Source organism: Stegostoma tigrinum, chromosome 2 (genome assembly GCF_030684315.1).
Source record: "Stegostoma tigrinum isolate sSteTig4 chromosome 2, sSteTig4.hap1, whole genome shotgun sequence".
Classification (NCBI taxonomy): Eukaryota; Metazoa; Chordata; class Chondrichthyes; order Orectolobiformes; family Stegostomatidae; genus Stegostoma; species Stegostoma tigrinum.
This window is the reverse complement of record NC_081355.1, coordinates 38625905-38646766: the sequence shown is the minus strand read 5'-3', so window position 1 is coordinate 38646766 and position 20862 is coordinate 38625905. Positions and strand designations below refer to the sequence as shown.

The following is a 20862-nucleotide window of genomic DNA, read 5'->3' as shown; positions in this document are numbered from 1 at the left end:
CCTGTTTCCACACTGTAGGTAATCTAATCTAATAACGTACAAGATCAACCTAGCTTTGACCATCAAGATTTTACACCAAACAAATCCTGAGAGGTGTTCTCACTAACTCGTGCAGGAATAACCTGATATAGTCATACCCTCAGAATTGTTCTTTTCAGCTAACTTAGCCAGACTTGGATTCAGACTCCTTATCACAGTTTCTAATCAGAGGCACCGACCCTTTACATATGGTAATCTAACAATGTACAGTCAGGTCCGTATAGTCCGGACATTCCTCAACAATCTTGAGCACTAGGCTAAGCATCATGAGGAAACCACCTGATTACTACCTCTTGTCCTCCTTCAGCTAATCAATCATTTTTCCTTCATATGAAACACCCTTGGAATGACCACCGCAAAGGTAGTAGGGATGTAATAGACCCTGACTGTGAAATTTTGATGTCCAGCAAAACTTCCTCCTACTGACTGAGTTGGTTGAGTCCTGAAGGTCATGTTTGCCAGACTGTTTCTTGTCCCCTGCCATAAGCCCAAAGTCCCGTCACCACACTGAGAATACTCTCCAGCTTGTGTGTTAGTGTTGCTGTCCTGAATAGGGTAGATTCAGATGTAACAGTTTAAAACTGTTTTCATGAGGTGCTGTAGGCAGTTGGCAGCAGCAGCAATATTGTATTCCATCTCAATCTGTACATTGGTTGGGAAATTGAATACAACAGTTGGGATGTCCTGTTGCAGCTTTATAAGATTTTGGTTAGGTCACGTTTGGAGTATTGTGTTCAGTTCAAGTTGCTACATTACAGGTAGAATGTGGAGGCTCTGGAGAGTGTGCAGAAGAGGTTTGCCGGGATGTTGCCTGGATTAGAGAATATGAGCTATAATAAGAGATTAGAAAAATTCAGGTTTTCTCTGGAGTAGTAAAGGTGGAGGGGAGACTTGATAAAGTCTCTAAAATTGACATGCATAAATAGGGTTGACAGTCAGAATCTCTTTCCCAGAGTTGATATGTCTGATGCTAAGGGCCATGCATTTAATGAGGGGTAAGTTTGCTACATGTTGCTAGGGGTCTGGAACATGCTGTCAGTGTTGGTGATGGAGGCAGATACAATAGGGATATTTAAGGGACTTTTAGATAAGCACATAAATATGCAAAGAATGTCGAGATATGGACCAAAAGCAGGCAGGAGGGATTAGCTTAATTTGATGTCATGTTCGGCACAACATTGTGGGCCGAAGATCCTGTTTCTGTGCTAGACAATTCTATGAACTATATGTAATGGAAGGTTTTGTGGCAGTGTTACCAAGTGACCTCTACTGTCAGGACCTCCTATGGAGACTGTTTGAACATATTTGAAGTTCTAGTAATTGATTTAGAATCTTGTCATGTGATTCTCTAAATTTTAAAAATGGTTTTTGTCCGTGGGATGTGGGCAACACTGGCTAGGCCAGCATTTATTGTTTATGCTTATTCACATTTGAGAAATTGGTTGTGAGCCACCTCTTAAACTGTTATAGTCATGGGTGGATGGGTATACCAACAATACTGTTAGGGAGTTCCAGGTTTTTTTCACCCAGCCAGGGTGAAGGAACCTTGGAGTCGAGTTCTTTGATATGCTTTCATGCAGCTGCTGCCTTTGACCTTCAAGATGGCAGAGGTTGAAGGTTTAGAAGATTTTGTCAAAAGAGCCCTGGTGAGTTGGTGCAATGCATCTTGTAGATGAATTTCACTTCTGTCAACAGGGACTGGAGGAATAGTGGAGGAAGTGTCGTTGAAGCTGGTGTCGATCAAGTAGACTACTTTAATCTTGCTGTTGATCCTGCATTCATCCAGACAAACAGAAAATTCAAAGAATCTCCTGACTTGTTCCTTAAAGATGGTGAACAGGCTTTGGAAGTTAAGGTGAATTACTCACCTCAGAATTCCTAGCTTTGACTTCCTTATCTAGCCACTATTCTAAATGGCTTGCCTAGTTCTGTTTCTGTTGGTGGTTACCTCTGCTTTAGATTGTGTAGGTTAGGTGAATTAGCCATGGGAAATGTAGGGTGGTTGAGTCTGGGTGGGATGTTTTCAGAGAGTTGGTGTGGACCTGTTGGGCTGAATGGCCTGTTTCCCCACTTGAGGGATTCTAATTTAGTTATTAGGGAAATCAGTAATGGTCAGGCTATTGAATGTCTGTTACTATACAGTCAACATCAATTAGACATTACCCACAAGGTGACGGTAATACTGAAGAGTTCTTAATCATGTCTGTAATACAACCAATAATCCCATACTGTAATTGCTATAGACAGAATTGCAGTCTTTATAAAATAGAACTCTTTCAGTCCTAGCTTCCAAAGAGTTCACTTCTGCCTGTGTTGCTGAATTATCATATCTTGTGATTATTGAAGGCTTTTGTTCCTTGGTCACCTGAGAATTCCTGAATCAACTTTTAGCAGGATGGCCACATTAGTGATTTCTTCTCCTAGCTCCGCTGTGGTGATTCTTCCAGTCTTTTCAAGTCAGTTCAGGCTCCTTCTCTTCAGTGAATTGACAAACTTTCCTTCGCATTCTGCTTGGAAACTAATAGAGAAAACAACCTCATACCACTGCACAGCACAGCAGCTTTTATATTTTGTATGTGTATCTCTCTCTCACTCTGTCCAGTGTTATTTAATGGGAGTCTGTAAATTTACAGTAAAGCAAAAACACCTGCTTCAGTCAAAGTCCATGGTAAAAGAGCAGGCTCTATCTTTGCCTTCAGGTGTTAAATATTGCATGTATATTTTGTCTCCAGTCTCCATGGTAACCAAGTCACAGACCAGCCATTGTGCGGAACTCCTGTCAGCTCATGTAACATCGTGTTATTTGGCATGAAAAAGACGTTCCCAAATATAATAATCTTATACAATGTGCTTTCATAACATTGCTCATTAATCTGCTCTTAACAACATTATTTGAGTTCTTAGATTCATTCTGCTCCAGATTTACGGGTTTTACCTAAATACGGACAAGAGGTTTAAATTTGAGATGAGATCAGAATAGCTGCCCTTGACACTGAAGCAGCATTTAACATGCTCTGGTATTAAGGAATGCTAATTAAATTGAAGTTAATAGGATTTTGGAGTGATTGAGGAACACTGTCTAGAATCATACCTAATAGCACAAATGAAGATGGTTATATTGTTCGAGGCCAATCACCTCAATGCTTAGGCATCGCTGCAGAAATTCCTTGGGATAGATATTTCTCATCAATCAGTTCAACATTCCTTGGGACAGTATCCTCACCCCAACCAAAAACTGGCTGCTTCATCAGTGGCCTTCCCTTATCATTATGTCAGAAGTGAGAGTTCACAACTTACTTTGGTAATGAAGCAGTGTCAATCCACAAAGAGCAAACTGGCCAACTTTCAAGATTATGCTGATGAATGATGAGCAGCATTTGTGCCACATATGCCAGACAATAACTGTCTGCAACAGGAGAGAATCTAACCATCTCCCTTGACGTTCAGTAGTATAGTTGATCCTGAATTCCCCATCAATATTCTAAAGTTCACCATTGAACAGAAACTTGACTGCCAACACAGTGACTGCAAGAGCAGTTCATTTACTTTCAGTAGCTCACCACCTTGCCTCTAATGAAGCCCCATACACTAAAGGCAAATGTGAGCAAATACTATGAGTGCAGCTTCAACAATACTCAAAATTCGAAACCATGCATGACAGGCTGCTTTATATGCACAGCATCCACCATATCAGGTGTTCACACTCTCCATCACCAAACGCACCTGCAGAGAACATTAGAGCAACTTGCCAAAGCTCCTTTTGCACTGACCTCTGCTACCTCAAAGTTTAAGGACAACAGGTGTACTGGAAGGACTGCACTGCCGGCTTCCCCACCGAGTTGCACTTTGTTGATACTTGGATCTACATCACTGGTCCTTCATTGTTGCTGGGTCAAAGTTCAGAATCCCCAGCTTGAAAGTACTGCAGAATTATCTTCACACATTAGTTTAAGAAGTTGTCTCGCTACCAAATACTTAATTGCAATTAAGGATGTACAATTAGTATTGGTTTTGTCAATAACGTTGCCCCTAGTGGAGGAAAAGAAAATAAACTTAAAGCAATGTGAAATTTAAGTTCAGAAAGTGATCGTCAAACTAAAATGCTCTGAGATCTTGCTGACAGCGTAAAATCCTTTGGTTTACAAGTTGAATCACTGCAGAGCATTGTATATGTACTTAACTTTAAATCTTTAGAAAGAAACATGAAAAGAGCAGTAAGTCAAGGCTGTTCTGCCATTTAATTAGATCCTTCATCATCAGTATTTTACATCTTGGTTTGTTACCATAAGCCTTAATTTCTTAAAAACCTAAATCAGTGTCAGTGACTTTGGGGTTTGAACAATGTCATGGGAGGTGCAGATTGTTCTAAGTTTTAATTATTCCTTGCGTGCAGAGGGGATTTCTCACAGTACTACTCTTAATGTAGTTATGATCATTGGTCAGGAGTTTACCTGTAAAATTTTCTTTCTAGATATCCTGTGAAATCTTTTGATCACTTGAAGCCTCAGTTAGTTGATTCCTTGATTTTCTGTAGTCAAGGAAATGCAACCTAGTCTATAAAGCATTCTCTCCTCATTTAATTGTTTCAGAAATAATACCAGATTGTGTCTTATTCTGGAGAAGTTGTGCTATACACATAAAAGTACGCTACAATATGAATTCAGCATTCCAAATTCATTTAATCAGAATTTCATACATGTAACTTTGATCTTTACATTTAGATTTCTATTGTTAGGAGACAGTTGTGCTTAGGTGTATAGTGCTCTCTGTTAAACAAGTCAGTTAAGATTGCAGCCAGGCAGGAGTCAAGCACTGAAGATGACGTTTTTCTAATGGCTCTAAGCTGCACTGACTGGTATCAGTGGCTGCTGCATTGTACACTAAATTGTTGCTTCTGGAGCAACATTAGTCACGAACGTTACCATGCCCCCAAGGTGATCTTTGGCAAATTTGAGAAAGGACTGTGTTGATTCCTCATTGACTGGAGATATTGATGGGACACACTGCAATTCCAGAGTTAGTGAAGGCTGGGATTTGAACTGTGGATTCTTCATGGAAAGTTCATGACTGAAGCATTAGTGTGATGAAGCACGTGTTTTCTTTGTGAACAACCTTTTGGTAATAAGGTCATGTTTGTTGACACTGCGTACATGCACACTAGGCACCACTGAAATTCACGTACTTCTGAACACATGAACACACACGAGGCTTGGCTTTAAAATTAGTGTAGCTGTGAAGAGGGAAAAAGGGGTTGTCTTTGCAGAGGAATGGGGGTAGTGGGGCAGTTCTATGAAGGGCCAAGGGTTGGGCAAAGCAGAAACTATCTTCTCACCCAAACAATACTCTTAATCATCTTCACGGCAACACTGCCCTCCCTGTTATATTAGGCGTCCTCCTGCCACCACACCCCAAGCTCCCTTCATCCCGACCTCGCTCTCTGATCTTGCACCCCTGACCTTGCACAAGTGCTACTACTCTGTGTCTGATGTCATTGGCATTGTAATCGTGAGGTATTTTTGGAATTGTGCGTACTTCTGGAGTGCAATGCATGCACAGTTGCAAGCAGTGTTCAATGTCAACAAACTTTGGCTATTAGTAATTAGTATTTATTTGCATACTTTTTTAATTTTGTCTAGGTCACAATTTTCCACTGATGTAACATGGCCAGTGTTGCAAAAAGATTGCAGTTTCTCAAGAATTTGGCCTTTCAACTGAAGGAAACTTGTCCAGCGGAAGCGCGCTACCTTTTGTAAGTATCATATGATTGAATAATTTTAACCAACTTTTTTCACGGCTGTTGCGGCCATGTTAATGGTCAATTGAATTTAAGAATATAGTGTGGAGATGATATCCTGCCGAACTGAGACTTTATATCGATCAACTAATGGGAATGACCAGTTAATTTGCAAATCTAGATATTTATTATAATTTTGCATCTGACTGGTTGTACCATTTTATTCATAACAACCTCTCTTTAAACTGCCAAAATATTAAATACTTTCAAATATGAATAGAAACTGGTTTGTTGGCTTTCAATGATTTTGATGTAATAACTCTCTTTCCCTGTTTTAGCCCTTTATTTGTATTTTTTATAGTAATTGTGGCTCAAGAGAAACTCATTTGTAATAATCACCATTTAAAACAAAAGGAAAAAATAGTTTTAAACAGCCTCTGTCAAGGGAACAGTGGAAAGAAACAACTTCCTCCACTTCTATTTTCAGGGTCTCTCTTACTTTGATCATGAATATGTCAGTGCTTCACACAGTTGCCTCTATTAATACATTTAGCAGCAGTATATTTAAAAATGCTTCTACTTTATACATGAATGTTGGAGGCCAGGTACGGCGAATTTTTTTAATCAGACATGAAGGGAATGGTTTGTATTGACCGGGGATCCTAGGTTTGAGTGAACCCTCAGGAATGACCTCTGTCAGTTTCAATTAGCTGCGGCTGTGGGAAAAATAAACAGCCTTGCAAATTAGGGAATCACAGAAATTGAAAAGCTCAAAGACTCCTTTGGGGATTGGAAGAAAGTGCTTTTCCATCATATATTCATAGTTCTTCACTCTCAGATTTATTATAGGGTGCTGGGCAGCTGAAGATGTCTTTTTTGGCAAGTTGGAGCTAATGAATGCATAATATTACTTTTCAACTTCTTCAAAACAAGAGGAAATCTTGTGAAGTAGCTGTGGTTGATCAGTCCTGTTTGGATTACTTGTAATTCCAGTCTGCAGTATCCTTGTAAAGGAATTAGATCACTGAAATCTTGGCTCCATTACGCCTTTCTAAACCAGTACTTCCCAATTTTTTTCCTATTTTGATCCAGTTTGGGCTTGGAAATTGTCATGATCCTGTTTTTTGGCCAATCTTGCTTTAAGCCAAAATATTTCAAGTGCAATTTGTCGGGTTTGGGTTATGCACAGATTTCTTTTATTCTCTCCTATGGTAATGCAAACTTTATCCTGCTGTGATGTAGCTGACTTAAGTTTTGAGTTCTAATGTGCATATATGGACAGAGGGGTTACGATGTACAAGCATGGGTCGCTACTGTGAAAGAACAGCAGGAGTGTGTCAGTATTTGCAGAAGGGTCTCAAATATGTGTCCATGTTACAGATATCTTTGGGAAGCATGCCAACATGTCCAGGAGATTGGCTGGAATGTGCCAGTATTTTCGGATGTCTCCGGTAGTACATCAATAGATGTTGAGATTTCAGAGTATATTGATTACATGAAGGGAATTAAATCTCGGCCCATCATCATGTTAAACTTAATGGTGCTACTTGTGGCTAACTGCTGCCACAACTGTACCAGTGCTTTGCATCCAAGATCAGAGAATTTATTCTCTTTTTGAAGTAATGTTTCTCCTGCCTATTATAGTATGAAGGGAGTATTACCAAAAGCAAAAGAAAATTTAAATAGGTTACTCAGATGTTAGGTTTTTAGTAATCTGCTATTCAACAATTATATCTTAAGCTTTTCTTTGTTTCTTTTTTGTGAAATTGTACACTGATTACAATACAATGTAATAAAAAGATAGAGGAGCAAAGCACTGCAGAAGCTGTAAGTTCAAAGTGAAAGCATGTGAGGTAAGAGAAACAAAGTTGGTATTTCAGGTTGTCCCTGTAAATACAATCAGATCTGTGTTTTCCACAGTTTTCTGTTTGCTTATAAAAATTTGTGGGTTTAAATAATTTTTGATTGTCTTTGTTGCTTTTTCTGTTTCAGATGGACATGTCAGTCTATAACAGGTCAGTATAAAACACTCTGCTGTCTCATTGTTTGGATCAACATGCAAATTTTGGACCAAATTTTACGATGTCTTTTCTTTGCAGGTGTGAAAGTTAATCCAGAAGGAGTATGTAGCCATTGCTTCGAGTGCTTCCTCCCTGGAAACCACAGAGTTCGACTAAAATCCAAAAGGAGGATGACTGTGCAAATTAAAAAGCTACTGCAACGTGAAGCAGCCAATTGGAAACTTAACCTCAAACAAGTGCACCAACTGCAGAAATATAGAAACTCAAGGAGTACTTTGGTAAGATTTGACACAATCTTGTCGATGTTGAGGAAAAGCTGCTGTAATATTTACCCTCCTTTATCTCCATTTTCATTATATGCTCTGAGCATGAACACCTTCAAGCAAACAGTAGCCTCCAAATTAGACCAACTTGGACTTGTTTGTTTATACCATGCAACCTGTAAATTAGGGACACCAGGTGTCCTTGTTTTCAGAATGATTATTGTGTAGTTTGTTGAATGAGCCAAATACCCTGGGACTCTGTTTCTCCTGCAGCAATTTTTTTTGCTTTAATCTGGAGTTGGGCCTCATTCTGACTGCTGCCAGTAGAATATTTTTTAGGTTTGTTTGTCGGGCTTCCCAGACTACCATCCCCAGAGTCCTTTTCCTTTGAGGGAAGAATGTATTAATTCTGGAATCTGGTAACTTGACAGCCTGCAGAGCACGAGACGACCCCCATGTTCCCAAAAGTTTCCAGCTAAGTTGAAGGAAGAATTAATAATGTTGCAACCAGTACTCTTCTTACCAATAACCTGCAGCTGCTGTTATTTGAAGTACTGGAGCTGGGAAAGGGGCTGTCTGCATCTGACATTCTGGTTATATAGGTTTGCCAACTTTGGGGTATTTCTGGAGCTTCTAACCATGACATGCAACCATGATATCAGATTACATTACATAATCACAACATCTGGGCACAACATTTGTAGTGTGTACAGCTTTGGAAGGAGTTCACTGTAGGTTTACTAGAATGCTATCAGGGCTCCTGGGCTTAGATTTTGAAAAGAGATTAGATTATTTAGTCCTGTATGCCTTTTTAATATAGAAGTTTTAAGTGGCCCAGCAGCAAAGTTGAAATCCATGAAATACAATAGTGGTGGCGCAAATATAGAATTGCCTGAGTGAGATAGGAGATCAAGACCAAGAAAGGAATGATGAATTATTGTGAAGTGCGAGTTTAGCCTCAGTTGGAGTCTTCCGTCTAGTTCTGGATCCCACTCTTTAGATAGAATGTGAAGGCTTTGGAGATGGTGCAGGAAGTATTTGGTAAATAGTTCCAGGAATGAAGGATTTGAGTTGGGCTATCTGCACTGGTGATTGGAAAGAGAAGATTGAGAGGCTTGATAGAGGTATTCACAATCATAGTATCATGATAGTATATGGAGAGAAATTATTCCTATTGGTAGAAGCATTGAGAACCAGAGTGTCAATTTAAACTCAGATTTATAGAGATATACAGCATGGAACCAGACCTCTTGGTCCAACTTGTCCATGCTGCCCAGATATCCTATATAAATCTGGTCCCATTTGCCAGCATTTGGCCCATATCCCTCTAAATGCTTCCTATTCACATACCCCTCCAGATACTTTTAAATGTTATAATTGTACCAGCCTCCACCACTTCCTCTGGCCGCTCATTCCATAAACATACTATCCTCTGTGTGAAAAAAAGTTGCTCCTCATGTCTCTTTTTAAATCTTTCCCCTCTCACCTTAAACCTATGCTGTCTAGATCTGGACACCCCCACCCTGCAGAAAAAACCTTGCCTTTTCACCCTAACCATGCCCGTCATGATTTTATAAACCTCTATAAGGACACCCACAGCCTCTGATTCTCTAGGAAACATACTCCCGCCTTTTCAGCCTCTACCTAGAGTTCAAACCCTCCAATCCTGACTGACCAAAAATATTTACGGCAACATGAAAAAGTTTATTACATAATTTGTTTGGCTCTGTTATGCCCTGCCTGAGAAGTGGTTTTCCAAAAGAGAATTGGATAAACACCTGAACAAAACAAAATTTGAAAGACCTGAGAGGGAGTAGGTCTAGCTGAGTTGTTTTTATAAAGAGCTAGCATCAACACATGATTGAACAAATATTCTCCTGTGTTGTAACAAATCTATAATACATTGCTTAGTCTCATACATTAAATACTGCTTGTTATATGCACACAAAACCTTGGCCAAAAAAGAGGTGATTCCCAACTTAGGTAGGGTTACAAGGTATAACAATTTAAACAAATATTGAAGAACCAGGTAAATATTCACATATATATTAAACAAAAACATTTTGAGAGGTTAAATTTCCCAGAAGCAATTTTCTAACAATGTTACTTGCACAGTGTAAACAAACTGTTAATTTGTCTTAATTTCAGTGGTAGTCATCAAATTTTGCTTATCTTGGATAGGGAAAATATAACATACTGATCTTTATAAACCTTTCCACCTGATCACAGATCTTGACAATCATAAGTAAAATTAGTCATTATGTATTAAAAATTCACCAATTTACCCATCTCATGCCAGTCTTCCTTGTGCTGCCTGTCACCCCATGATACTATATATTTCATCAGACTTCATCATTTTGAATTCTAGATGCATCTTCACCTATAACTTACAGCACCAGACTTGTATACACACTCTAATCAATTATAGCCTTACTAAAATGATGTTCCATACAAAAAAAACACTCTGTATATTACTATCTTTGATATTTGTCAAGGGGATATAAACACAAACATTTTGAAAATCTCGTAAAACAGCAGCTCCATTCCCTAGGGCCTTATCATTAAGTGCATAGGTCCTGCCCTGATTTGCCCTACCAAAATGCAGTGCCTCACATTCATCTAAATTAAACTCCATCTGCTACTCAGTCCATTGGTCCATCTGATAAAAATCCAGTTGTACTTCGAGGTAACCTTATTTGCTGCCCACTACACCAGCAATTTTGGAGTCACCTGCAGGCTTACTAACCATATTTCTTTGTTCACATCCAAATCATTTTGTTTCAATGACCAAAAGTAGTAGACTCAGCACCACTGGCCACAGGCCTCCAGTCTATAAATAACCCTCCATCACTGCTACCTTTTTTGTGTCAATTTTGTATTCAAATGGCTAGCTTTCCCTGTACTCTGTGATTTAACCTTGCTAACCACTCTACCATGTGGACCCTTGTCAAACACTTTGCTGAAATCCATATAGAAAAGGTCCACTGCTCTGTGTTCATCAGTCTTCACCTAGAGTCATAGAGCTGTACAGCATAGAAACAGAACCTTTGGTCCAACTCAGTCATGCCAACCAAGTCTCCTAAATTCCTCTTGAGTCATTTGGCCTGTATCCCTCTAAATGCTTTCTATTCATATACTTATCCAGATGCCAAAAATGTTGTATAGTACAAGCCTCCAGCACTTCATCTGGCAACTCATAAGACACAGAAGCAGAAATTTGGCTCATCAAGTCTGCTCCGCCATTCGATCATGGCTGATAGTTACTTAACCCGATCCTCCTGCCTTCTCCCTGTATCCTTTGACCCCTTCACAATCGAGAATCCATCTATCTCTGCCACAGAAGGCAGTGGAGGCCAGGTCATGGATTTAAGACAACGAATTCCATTAGATTCACCACTGTCTAACTGCTCATCTCTGTTCAAAAGGGTCTTCTCTTTACCGGAAGACTCTGCCCTGGGGTCCTATTCTGCCTTGCCAAGGGAAACATCTTTGCAATGCCCACTCCATCCAGGCCTTTCAGTATGATGTAAGTTTTTCCATTAGATACCACCCCTCCCTCATCCTTCTAAACTCCATTGATTATAGACCTGGAGTCTTCAAACACTCCTCATGTTAAGACTTTCATTCCTGAGATTGTTCCTGTGAACCTCCCCGTTCCAGGGCCAGCACATTCTTCGTGAGGCTATGGGGCCGAAATTGCTCTGAATGTTTAAATGTGACCTGACCAGAGCCTTTGAGAGCCTCAAAAGTACACCGCTGCTTTTATATTTTTAGTCCTTTCGAAATAAATGCCAACATTGCATTTGCCTTCCTAACTACTGCCTCAACTTGCAAGTTTACCTTGAGAAAATCATGGACTAGGACTCTCAAGTCCCTTTGCACCTCAAATTTCTGAGATTTCTCCCCATTTAGAATATAGTCCATGCCACTATTCTTCCTATCTCTCTCTTTCCCAAGTTTTATTCCATCAGTTCATTCCTTACATGCACCTCCTTCTGATTTCAAAAAGTTCAAGTTAGTGAGACATAATTTCCCACGCTCAAAGCCATGCTGTCTATCCCTAATCAGTGCTTGCCTTTCCAAATACGTGTAAATCCCGTCCCTCAGAATCCCCTCCAACAACTTACACACCACTGACGTCAGGTTCACTGGTCTGTAATTCCTGGGCTTCTCGTTACTACCTTCCTTAAATAGTGGCATCACATTAGCCAACCTCTAGTCACCTGTGGCTATCGATGATACAAATATCTCAGCTGAAGCCCTGCAGTCACTTCCGTAGCTTCCCACAAAGTTCTGGGGTACACCTGATCTGGTCTGGGGATTTATCCACCTTTATGTATTTTAAGACACCCAGCACCACCACCACCTCTGTAACATGGACACTTTTCTTGGTATCACTATTTATTTTTCCAAGTTCTCTAGCTTTCATTTCCTTCTGCGTAGTATTTTGCATCAACGTTTACGTATTTAGTATTTCACCCATCTCCTCTGGTTCCATGTGTATGTGGCCTTTCTCATCTTTATGTATCTTTAAGAGAACAGGGGGCCCTGTTTTCTTCCTACTTACTCTTTTGTCCTTAATATATTTGTACAATCTCTTTGGATTCTCATCAACCCTACTTGCAAATACTATCTTGTGTCCCTTTTTCATCCTCACGATTTCCCTCTGTTCTTGTATGGCTTTCGGGATTCACTTGATCCTTGCTGTCTATACCTGACACGTGGTTTCTCCTTTTCTTTCCTTGACCAGAGCCTAAATTTCTCTAGTCATCCAGCATTTCCTACCCCTTTACCAGCCTTACCCTTCACCTAATAGTAACATACTATTTCAGGACTCCTGTTGTCTGATTTTTGAAGGCTTCCCATTTTCCAACTGTCCCTTTTTTACCTGTGAATATCTGCTCCCAATCAACTTTTGAAAGTTCTTGCCTAATACCCTCAAAATTGACCTTCCTCCAATTTAGAACTATCACTTTTAGATCCAGTCTATCCTTTTCCATCACTCTTTTAAACTAATAGAATTATTGTCACGGTCCCCAAAGTGCTCCCCCACTGACACCTCAGTCACTTGTCCTACCTTATTTCCCGAGAGTAGGTGAAGTTTTGCACTTTCTTTGGGAGGTATATCCCAATACTGAATCAGAAAGTTTTCTTGTACACACTTAACAAATTCCTCTCCATCCAAGCCTTTAACATTGACAGCCCCAATCTCTGTTTGGCAAGTTAAAATCTCCTATCATAGCCACCTATTATTCTTTCTTGTAACTGAGGTCCACCTACAAATTCATTACTCAATTTCCCCCTGACTAATGGGGTCTATAGCACAATCCCAATAAGGTGATCATCCCTTTCTTGTTTTTCAAGTACAGCCATAAGGTTAGCCTTAACCAAAAAATGCCAGTCCACCTCGTATTTTGCACCCCCACCCCCTTTCTATCCATCTTTATAACATCTATACCCTGGAACATTTAAGCTACCAGACCTGTCTATCCCTGAGTCACATTTCAGCACAAGTTATACCCTAGTCCCATGTTCCCAACAATGTCCTGAGTTCACCTGCCTTACCTATCAGGTCTCTTGCATTGAAATAAATGCAGTTTAATTTATCAGCCCCCACCTCATTCTCTATGTTGCTCCTGCCTGCCTTGCCTGTTTGCTTGCTCCTTTTCTCAACTGCACCAGCCTCAGACTGAACTTTTTCTAAGAGTTATCTCTCTGGATCCCAAACCAGCATGCTCCAACCTTACTAGTTTAAAACTCCAAGGTAGATCGAACCTATCTCCCAGCCAATATATTATTCCTCTTCCAATTCAGGTGCAATCCGTCCTTATACAGGTCACTTCCACCCCAGAACAGATTCTCATCATCCAAAATTGTGAGTTCTTCTCCACTGCACCAGCTCCTCAGCTGTACATTCATCTGCTCTATCTTCCTATTCCTACTCATAGGAACACATGGCACTGAGAGTAATCCAGATATTACTACCCTCTAGGACCTACTTTTCAACCTCCTGCCTAGTTTCCTACATATGTTGAAGGTTTTTCTTCATTTGGTGCAGCCGTTTCTGATTTTTCAGAAGAGTCTAAAGATGGCTAATTTAAGGATATTTTTTCTCCCAGCCTATCTTGTTTAAATTGAGAGGTCCATCCAAGGATATCAAAGTGGAGGGGGATTGAATGGTTAACAAAGAAAACCACCATATGAAGATTACTATTTAGTGATCTTGGCTATGTCAGATTAGTGTATGCAGCAGATGGAACTTTCTGACGTCTGAGCAGCATAATTCGGCTCAACTGTAAATTTACAGCATGTCAAGTAACTGTTCACTTTTGCATACTGCTTGATAAATCACTTTAAAGTTTATAGCCAATACTACAACCCAATAAGAATTTACTTTACCTACCAGAGTCAAGAGATGAAGTGTAACCATCAAAGTCTAATGACTTCTCTCCAACCACTCTGAATATTGGTTAGGCACAACAACATTGTGGCTCATTTGGTCATCTCCCCTAATATTTCATAGTTAGGTGTCATATTTTGTTTTGTACTATTTTATGAAGCATTGTGGGATATCTTATTACATTAAAGGCACTTTGTAATATAAGTTTGATGCTGGCTTACCTGTGTCGGGGCTTGTGCCATACTGAATCGTAGAATCTCTACGGTGTGACTTTCAGCTCATTGAGTCCACGTTGACCCTCCAAAGGGTGTCCTGCTCAGACCCACGTCCCTACCCTATGCCTGTAACCTTGCATATCTCCTGGCTGATTCATGTAACCTGCACATCTTTGGACTGTGGGAGGAAACCAGAGCTCCCGGAGGAAACTTACACAGACAAGGGGAGAGTGTGTGGAGTTTGTACATTCAGTCACCTGAGGGTGGAATCAAACCTAGGCCCCTAGCACTGTGAGACAGCATTGCTGACCACTGAGCCACCGTGCCGCCCCAAAAGACCTTTATATCGTACGACATTAAAGCTAATCCTTGTAACATAACATTCAGCAACGTTAATTCCTACCTTTTTTTAAGATTAAAATTATTTTCAAAAGTTAGAAACTGGGACGTTTGTCTTGAAAATATCATAGTGTTAAATATTTGAGCAATGATTTTCTTTACAATTTATGCTTTAATTTTATGATTTATATTATCAAAGTATGGTTCTTTAAAACAGTGCTTTTTGTTACAAATTCCTGCCTTCATTTGAATTAGTTTGTTGTGGCTGAGTCTTTATTATGGTTACATAAATTAGCCACTGCGTAAATCTGCTCATAGCTAATGTTCGTTTTGTTCCTCTTTGCTAATTAGAATATAGAACACCATGAATGAATTGGTAACCCTCCCTTGTAACGGGATTGGTTTAAAATTCTGTGAAGAGCAAACAGTGGCTACAACTAGTCCCACCCAATTCAGCACTCCAGTCTGACTGGAAGCTAATGCGTTTCTGTCCTCATCAGAACCAGTGCTTAGTACCACACGACTGTACAGTTTGTAAATTGTAAATGTCAAGTTTCTTTTGTTATGGCTGCATTTGTATCAGTAAGTATTAAAGTATTCAGTCTTTTTTTAAAAATTAGTCTGTTTATTTACAATTACCTGTGGATAGATTATGGTATTTATGTGAGCCAGCTCTATAATTAACAAGTCACCAAGTAGAAACATAATTTTAAACTAATCTCTTTAATTGTGCATGAAAAGATTCAAGTAGGATCTAGTTCAACTGGTTAAGAATTGAAATTTACTGTTGTGCTTTTAAATAAAATTGAACTGACCTTCAGATGTGAGCATACAATGTACATCTGTTCTTCCAGAGCACTCCGAAGAAACCCATTGGATTTAGATAACAAGAAGTGCATCAAACACTTTGACAGGCTGTCGGTAACACGCTGTTTTCAAAAGGTTCTTTGCCAGAAATAATACACATCTGCTTAGAGGCCTCTTTAAAGGATTTTTGTACAGTCATCTCTGCAGCACTAATGAGCTTGTGTTTCAGTGAAACTGATTTTTTTTTTAGTGCAATATCTGGATTGACCACAATGGTAGTTTCCAGGGCCATTTAATAAATGCTGCATTATTAGTCTGGTAACCTACATAGTGAGTGTGAATCAAAGTACAGGCTGAGTAATGTTTGAGTGACTGATCCTTGCTTTATAGTAAAATATTGCTTATGTCATCTGTACTTTGGAGCTGTTTAGTATGCATGCTGCATGTCATGTATAAGTAATTGTATTCCGAGCGTCAAGATGCCTCTGATTTTCAGTCTGCATTTGGTGAAGAACAACAACTAATGCATGTCACAAAATATTATAACCAGAAATGAATCATTCACCTCAACAAATGTTCCTAATTCCCCTATGAAATACCAACATAATCCCACTAGATTGCTGAAATCCCGTATATCTTAATATTCTTCCCTTGGAAGTATGCTTTTTTAAAATGGACTCTACTTCAACGATTTGTGATGCGAATCCCACATTTACGCCTGAAAGATCAAACATTTTTCTGTCATTTTGAAAATAAATAAATGTGATTTCAATTTGACATTTTTACCATAAACAGTTGTATGGGTGTTTATCTGTTGAATGTCCAAATCTATCATAGTTTCATAATATTTTATTCCTCGTTTTTCTTCCTTGCTCACTGCATAAAACCTACTCCACTGAATGCTATATTTAGTGTTGCATCAAATCTTTGTAGGCAGAGATTGCAGCTGCACAAGGGGTATTAACAAAGAAGCAGTTATAAGCTTGATTTGATTACTATCATCTCCTTAGTTCAAAAAATATATTCACAACAGAAATCTTATGTTCCTAGTCTGTCTTTTAAATTTTTGCAATTGTTAATTGATTCCATCTTGTGGACATTTAGTTTGCACATCTGATCATCCTTTGTACCACAGGTTATTCCTGCTTGACACGGCTTTATTTCAGCAGGCCATTTGAATGCAAAGAGCATTACAATTTGACCTTAGTGGACACCTGTATTTCCAAGTGTTTGGGTCTTCAGCGGTGACCAACTTCCCCTTTCCTAGCCCAGAATGTGATCAGTCTAATTTTGGCACTCCTGCCACCTGCCTTGATTGAAGCTTTCAATCTCACTGGTCTGTGTAGTTCAGCCAAGTTAAATCCATGTAACAATTCAGGAGTCATTGTAATGTTAATTTTAATGACATAAATACATTCTGTTCTCTGCTATTGTCAATTTGTGGAAATCCTAACACACTCTGGCAGAGGTACTGTATTTTGAATGAGACTAGAAAACCTCTCTATCTTGATACTGCTCAGTCTATACCTTCATCCAGTTCAACTATTTATGTCGTGAAAGTGGTGAACTACCTTGTTCAGCTGCTACAGTCCTTTTGATGTGGATGCATCCACAAAATTGTTACGAAAGAAATTCCAGGATTTTGATTTGATGACTTTTTGAACTATAATCACAGTTCCTTCAATCAGGATGATGTGTAGCTTTAGTGGAGAACTTGCAGGTTATGGTATTACCATCTGTCTGCTGCCCTTGTTCTTATAGGTGATAGAGGGTCACAAGTTTGAAGATGCTGCCAAAGATTGGTGATTGTTTAGTGGGCACCTGTCATTTGTCAGCTTAATGTATGAGTCTGAGCATAGCTATTTACTATCTTTTTAAAATCCCTGCAGCTGGTTACATGCTACACATGTAAAGAAACTTCCAAATTCTACGGAGCAAATCGGATGTGTCTTCCTGCAAGGCCCCGCATCCCTAGAAGCTTGAATAAAACAAAAGCAGACATGAAAACACATGAAGCAAGAACTCCTCAGTCCATGCAGCAAGAAACTGTTTATTCCCCACTTACGAATAAGTCAAGTTCTAAAAGCAAGTGTGTAGCTACAACTCCACGGTAATTTTTTATCTTTTTCATTTGTATTTGTATCTCAGTCTTAACTATCTGTTGTCATAACCTTGTCACTAAGTAACTAATTTTCTGAAGTAACTCAGTTAATTTTTCTCAAAGCCTTCTCTCATTTCTATAGCTTCACAATTACGGACAAGTCCCTTTAGATTCCATCAGCTGCATGTGTCATTTGTATCAGCTATACTGTTGGAAATCACTTTTAACTGCACGCAAATCAAACGTTTTGGGGCATGTGGAAATATCAGTTAGTTAAGGAAGCACTTTCATCCAGCCAATTTGTAGGTTTGTTTTGGTATTGCTTAACAGGCATCTAGGGTGTGTTAGCTGAGGTCTTTGGCTGCACGATAGATTAATATTGGCGTGCTTCTATAAATTTGCATATTTCTATAAAAGTTAGATGAACATGATATAAGGCAGCTCTTAACTATTAGTGTAGACTATTTTGGCCAATTGTTTCTATGCTATAGATTCCATATAATTGTGTTTTTCAAAGCTGCTGGTATGGATGGATCTTAGAATTCTGATTTGAGGATTCCGCAATGAGGCTAAAAACAGCAAATAAATAGGATGTACTTAATTAGACATTTGGTCACATTGACAGCCAGAAGGAGACATGCCCAAAGCCTGATCCTTCTGTTATCATGCCGATTATCACACTTACAATTGACATTTTGGAGGTCTAATCAGCCTGGCAGATTGAACTCCCTTGTCTCTAACACCTGGTCCAGTTCTCCTTGAGTCCGGTTTCTCACTTTGCTCATAGGGCTAGTTTTGCAAAAGCACATCTTTGTATACTCTGGCCAGTACATGAGTAGGATTTCAGATTCTCATGAGTATTCAAACCTCTGCTGTTGGTCCTAGCAGCAGCACAGGTGAACAAACAAGACTACTTTACAAAAGCAATAGAAATAAGCAGCAGTGGAGTATGTAACTGAATGAGGCAAACAGATGATTGAATAAAATAGATGTGTAGCCAGGAATGGGTACAATACATGGCAGTGAAAGAAAGAAGGAACAGGATGGGAATGAGAAAATTGCATAATAACGGAAGGAGTGAAGCAGAATAAAGGCATGAATTTAAGATGGAGACCGGAGTGAGATGTTAATTTGCATTGTGGAAATTGGATCTGGATATGTTACTAAATTGTACAGGAGGAAAAGACACCCAGGTTGAATTCATAGCAAATAGTGAGTAGTGCGCCAAACTTGGTGTTGGCAAAATATCATGGTGCCAGATTAGGAGTTGGATGAGCCTTAGTTCTCGGGACACAGAATTTAAGAGGCTAGATTGGAGAGGTTTGGGCTGCCGTCATTGGAGAGAAGGTGGCAAAGAGGAGTTTTGATATTGGTTTTCAAAGTTGAGGAGGCTAAATAGAGTAGATGGGGGCAGGAACTATTCCTGCTTCTAAAATCAAGAATTAGAGGGTACAGATTTAGTGGTCTGACAAAAAAAGCAAATGTGATATGAGAAAACTTTCACATAAGTAGTTCAGATCTGGAATGTCTGGAGGTGTGGTGGATGCTGGTTCAATCTAAACATTAAAGACAGCATTAGATGATTATTTAAACAAATAAACACTATGCAAGCCTGTGGGGGATAAAGGTCACGATGCTCACGTGGAGAGCTGGTGCAGACATGAAGAGCTGAATAGTGTCCTCCTATGCCGTAACCCTTTGATTCTGTGGAATGAGTACACTTTTTTTTTATAAATTTGTTTGTGGAGCTGAATATGAGAAAAAGAAAATGTTATAACTTGTTGGTAAATTGTAGTCTGATATGCTGCAAGTCCAAATTCACTTTTCTCCTTTTAAAATTAGCCAGAATGCATGCTATTTAAATAATTGTTTGGTAGCAGAGACCTTCAGATTGCTGAAAAAATACCAATTGTTGTCTTCTCATCAGGATGATTTATAAGAAATAACAATGTAAAGGGAAAAAGCCTTTTTATTCTGCAAGTAAAGAGACTCCTGTTTGGCAAGCAGACCCTGATAAAGTTGTGTGCTGTGGAGAACGTGCTAGTTAGTTGATGAGTGTTAATTGCAAAGCTTTGTTTAAATTCTGAAGAAGGGTCACTGGACTGAAAACGTCAACTGTGTTCTGTTCGGGTATTGCTGGATCTACTGAGTTTCTCCAGCAATTTCTGTTTTTGTTTGCTTCAGAGATCCAGCATCTGCAGTTTTTTTTTGTTTAGTATCACGTGACAAATAAACCAGAGAATGGCTGTTAACTATATTGTGGAGTTAAAACAGCTCAATTCTAATTAAAATTACCAATCCTAAATTCGTTCAGTGCAATTCTTAGCATTCTCAATTATTTGGTAAATGTTATCCAGTTTCAGAATTGCGTCAAATGTTGGACAATTTTTTTTTGATTCTGCAAACTCCAGGCTTGTTGAGTACCATTGGTATCTTGTTCATTGTGAATGTCTGAAGGAGCATGCCTTTGGGGTATAAAATCTACATATTGAGCATCACATCCACACTGAAATTCGTATGCTTATCCAGGCCCAACTCTCTCTAATATCTTTGGGTTCCATGAGAAACATGCCTTCTTTAGAATTGCATTTAATCTGTGACTGCATGTAAGAATTTCCTTGCATGTCTTAATGGACTCTGTTTGGTACTCAGTCACCATTTTTGAAAAGAAGTAGTCAAATGACTCCCTTTCTTTTATGTCCTAATGGAGAAATTGGCGGGGGGTTCTCTACTACCGTTTACACAACAATCTTCACTGGTCAATATACAAGTTGGGGTTTCTGTAGGTCCTCGTACTATAAGATCAACTTTATCAGCAACCTTATAAATAGGGCTGAGCCTTTTGCTTGCTGTGCAAGCTTATTGCTGCAATAGGGCACATCATTCTGCAGGATAATTGCTACTGTGATAAGATTTTTATTTTGTCCCCCTGCACATCACTGC

General features: G+C 39.2%; 1 protein-coding gene across 2 annotated transcripts in view; it reads left to right on the top strand.

Annotated features, from left to right (window-relative positions):
• Window positions 1-20862, top strand: part of c2h18orf21 (chromosome 2 C18orf21 homolog) — a 47891-nt gene that overhangs the window by 11964 nt on the left and 15065 nt on the right. For both annotated transcript variants that reach the window (XM_048550773.2, XM_048550763.2), the window contains exons 2-5: window positions 5676-5788; window positions 7766-7788; window positions 7873-8072; window positions 17708-17928. In XM_048550773.2, the coding sequence (XP_048406730.1) occupies window positions 5700-5788; window positions 7766-7788; window positions 7873-8072; window positions 17708-17928 (533 nt within the window). In that variant the 5' untranslated portion in view covers window positions 5676-5699. The remainder of the gene's footprint in view (window positions 1-5675; window positions 5789-7765; window positions 7789-7872; window positions 8073-17707; window positions 17929-20862) is intronic.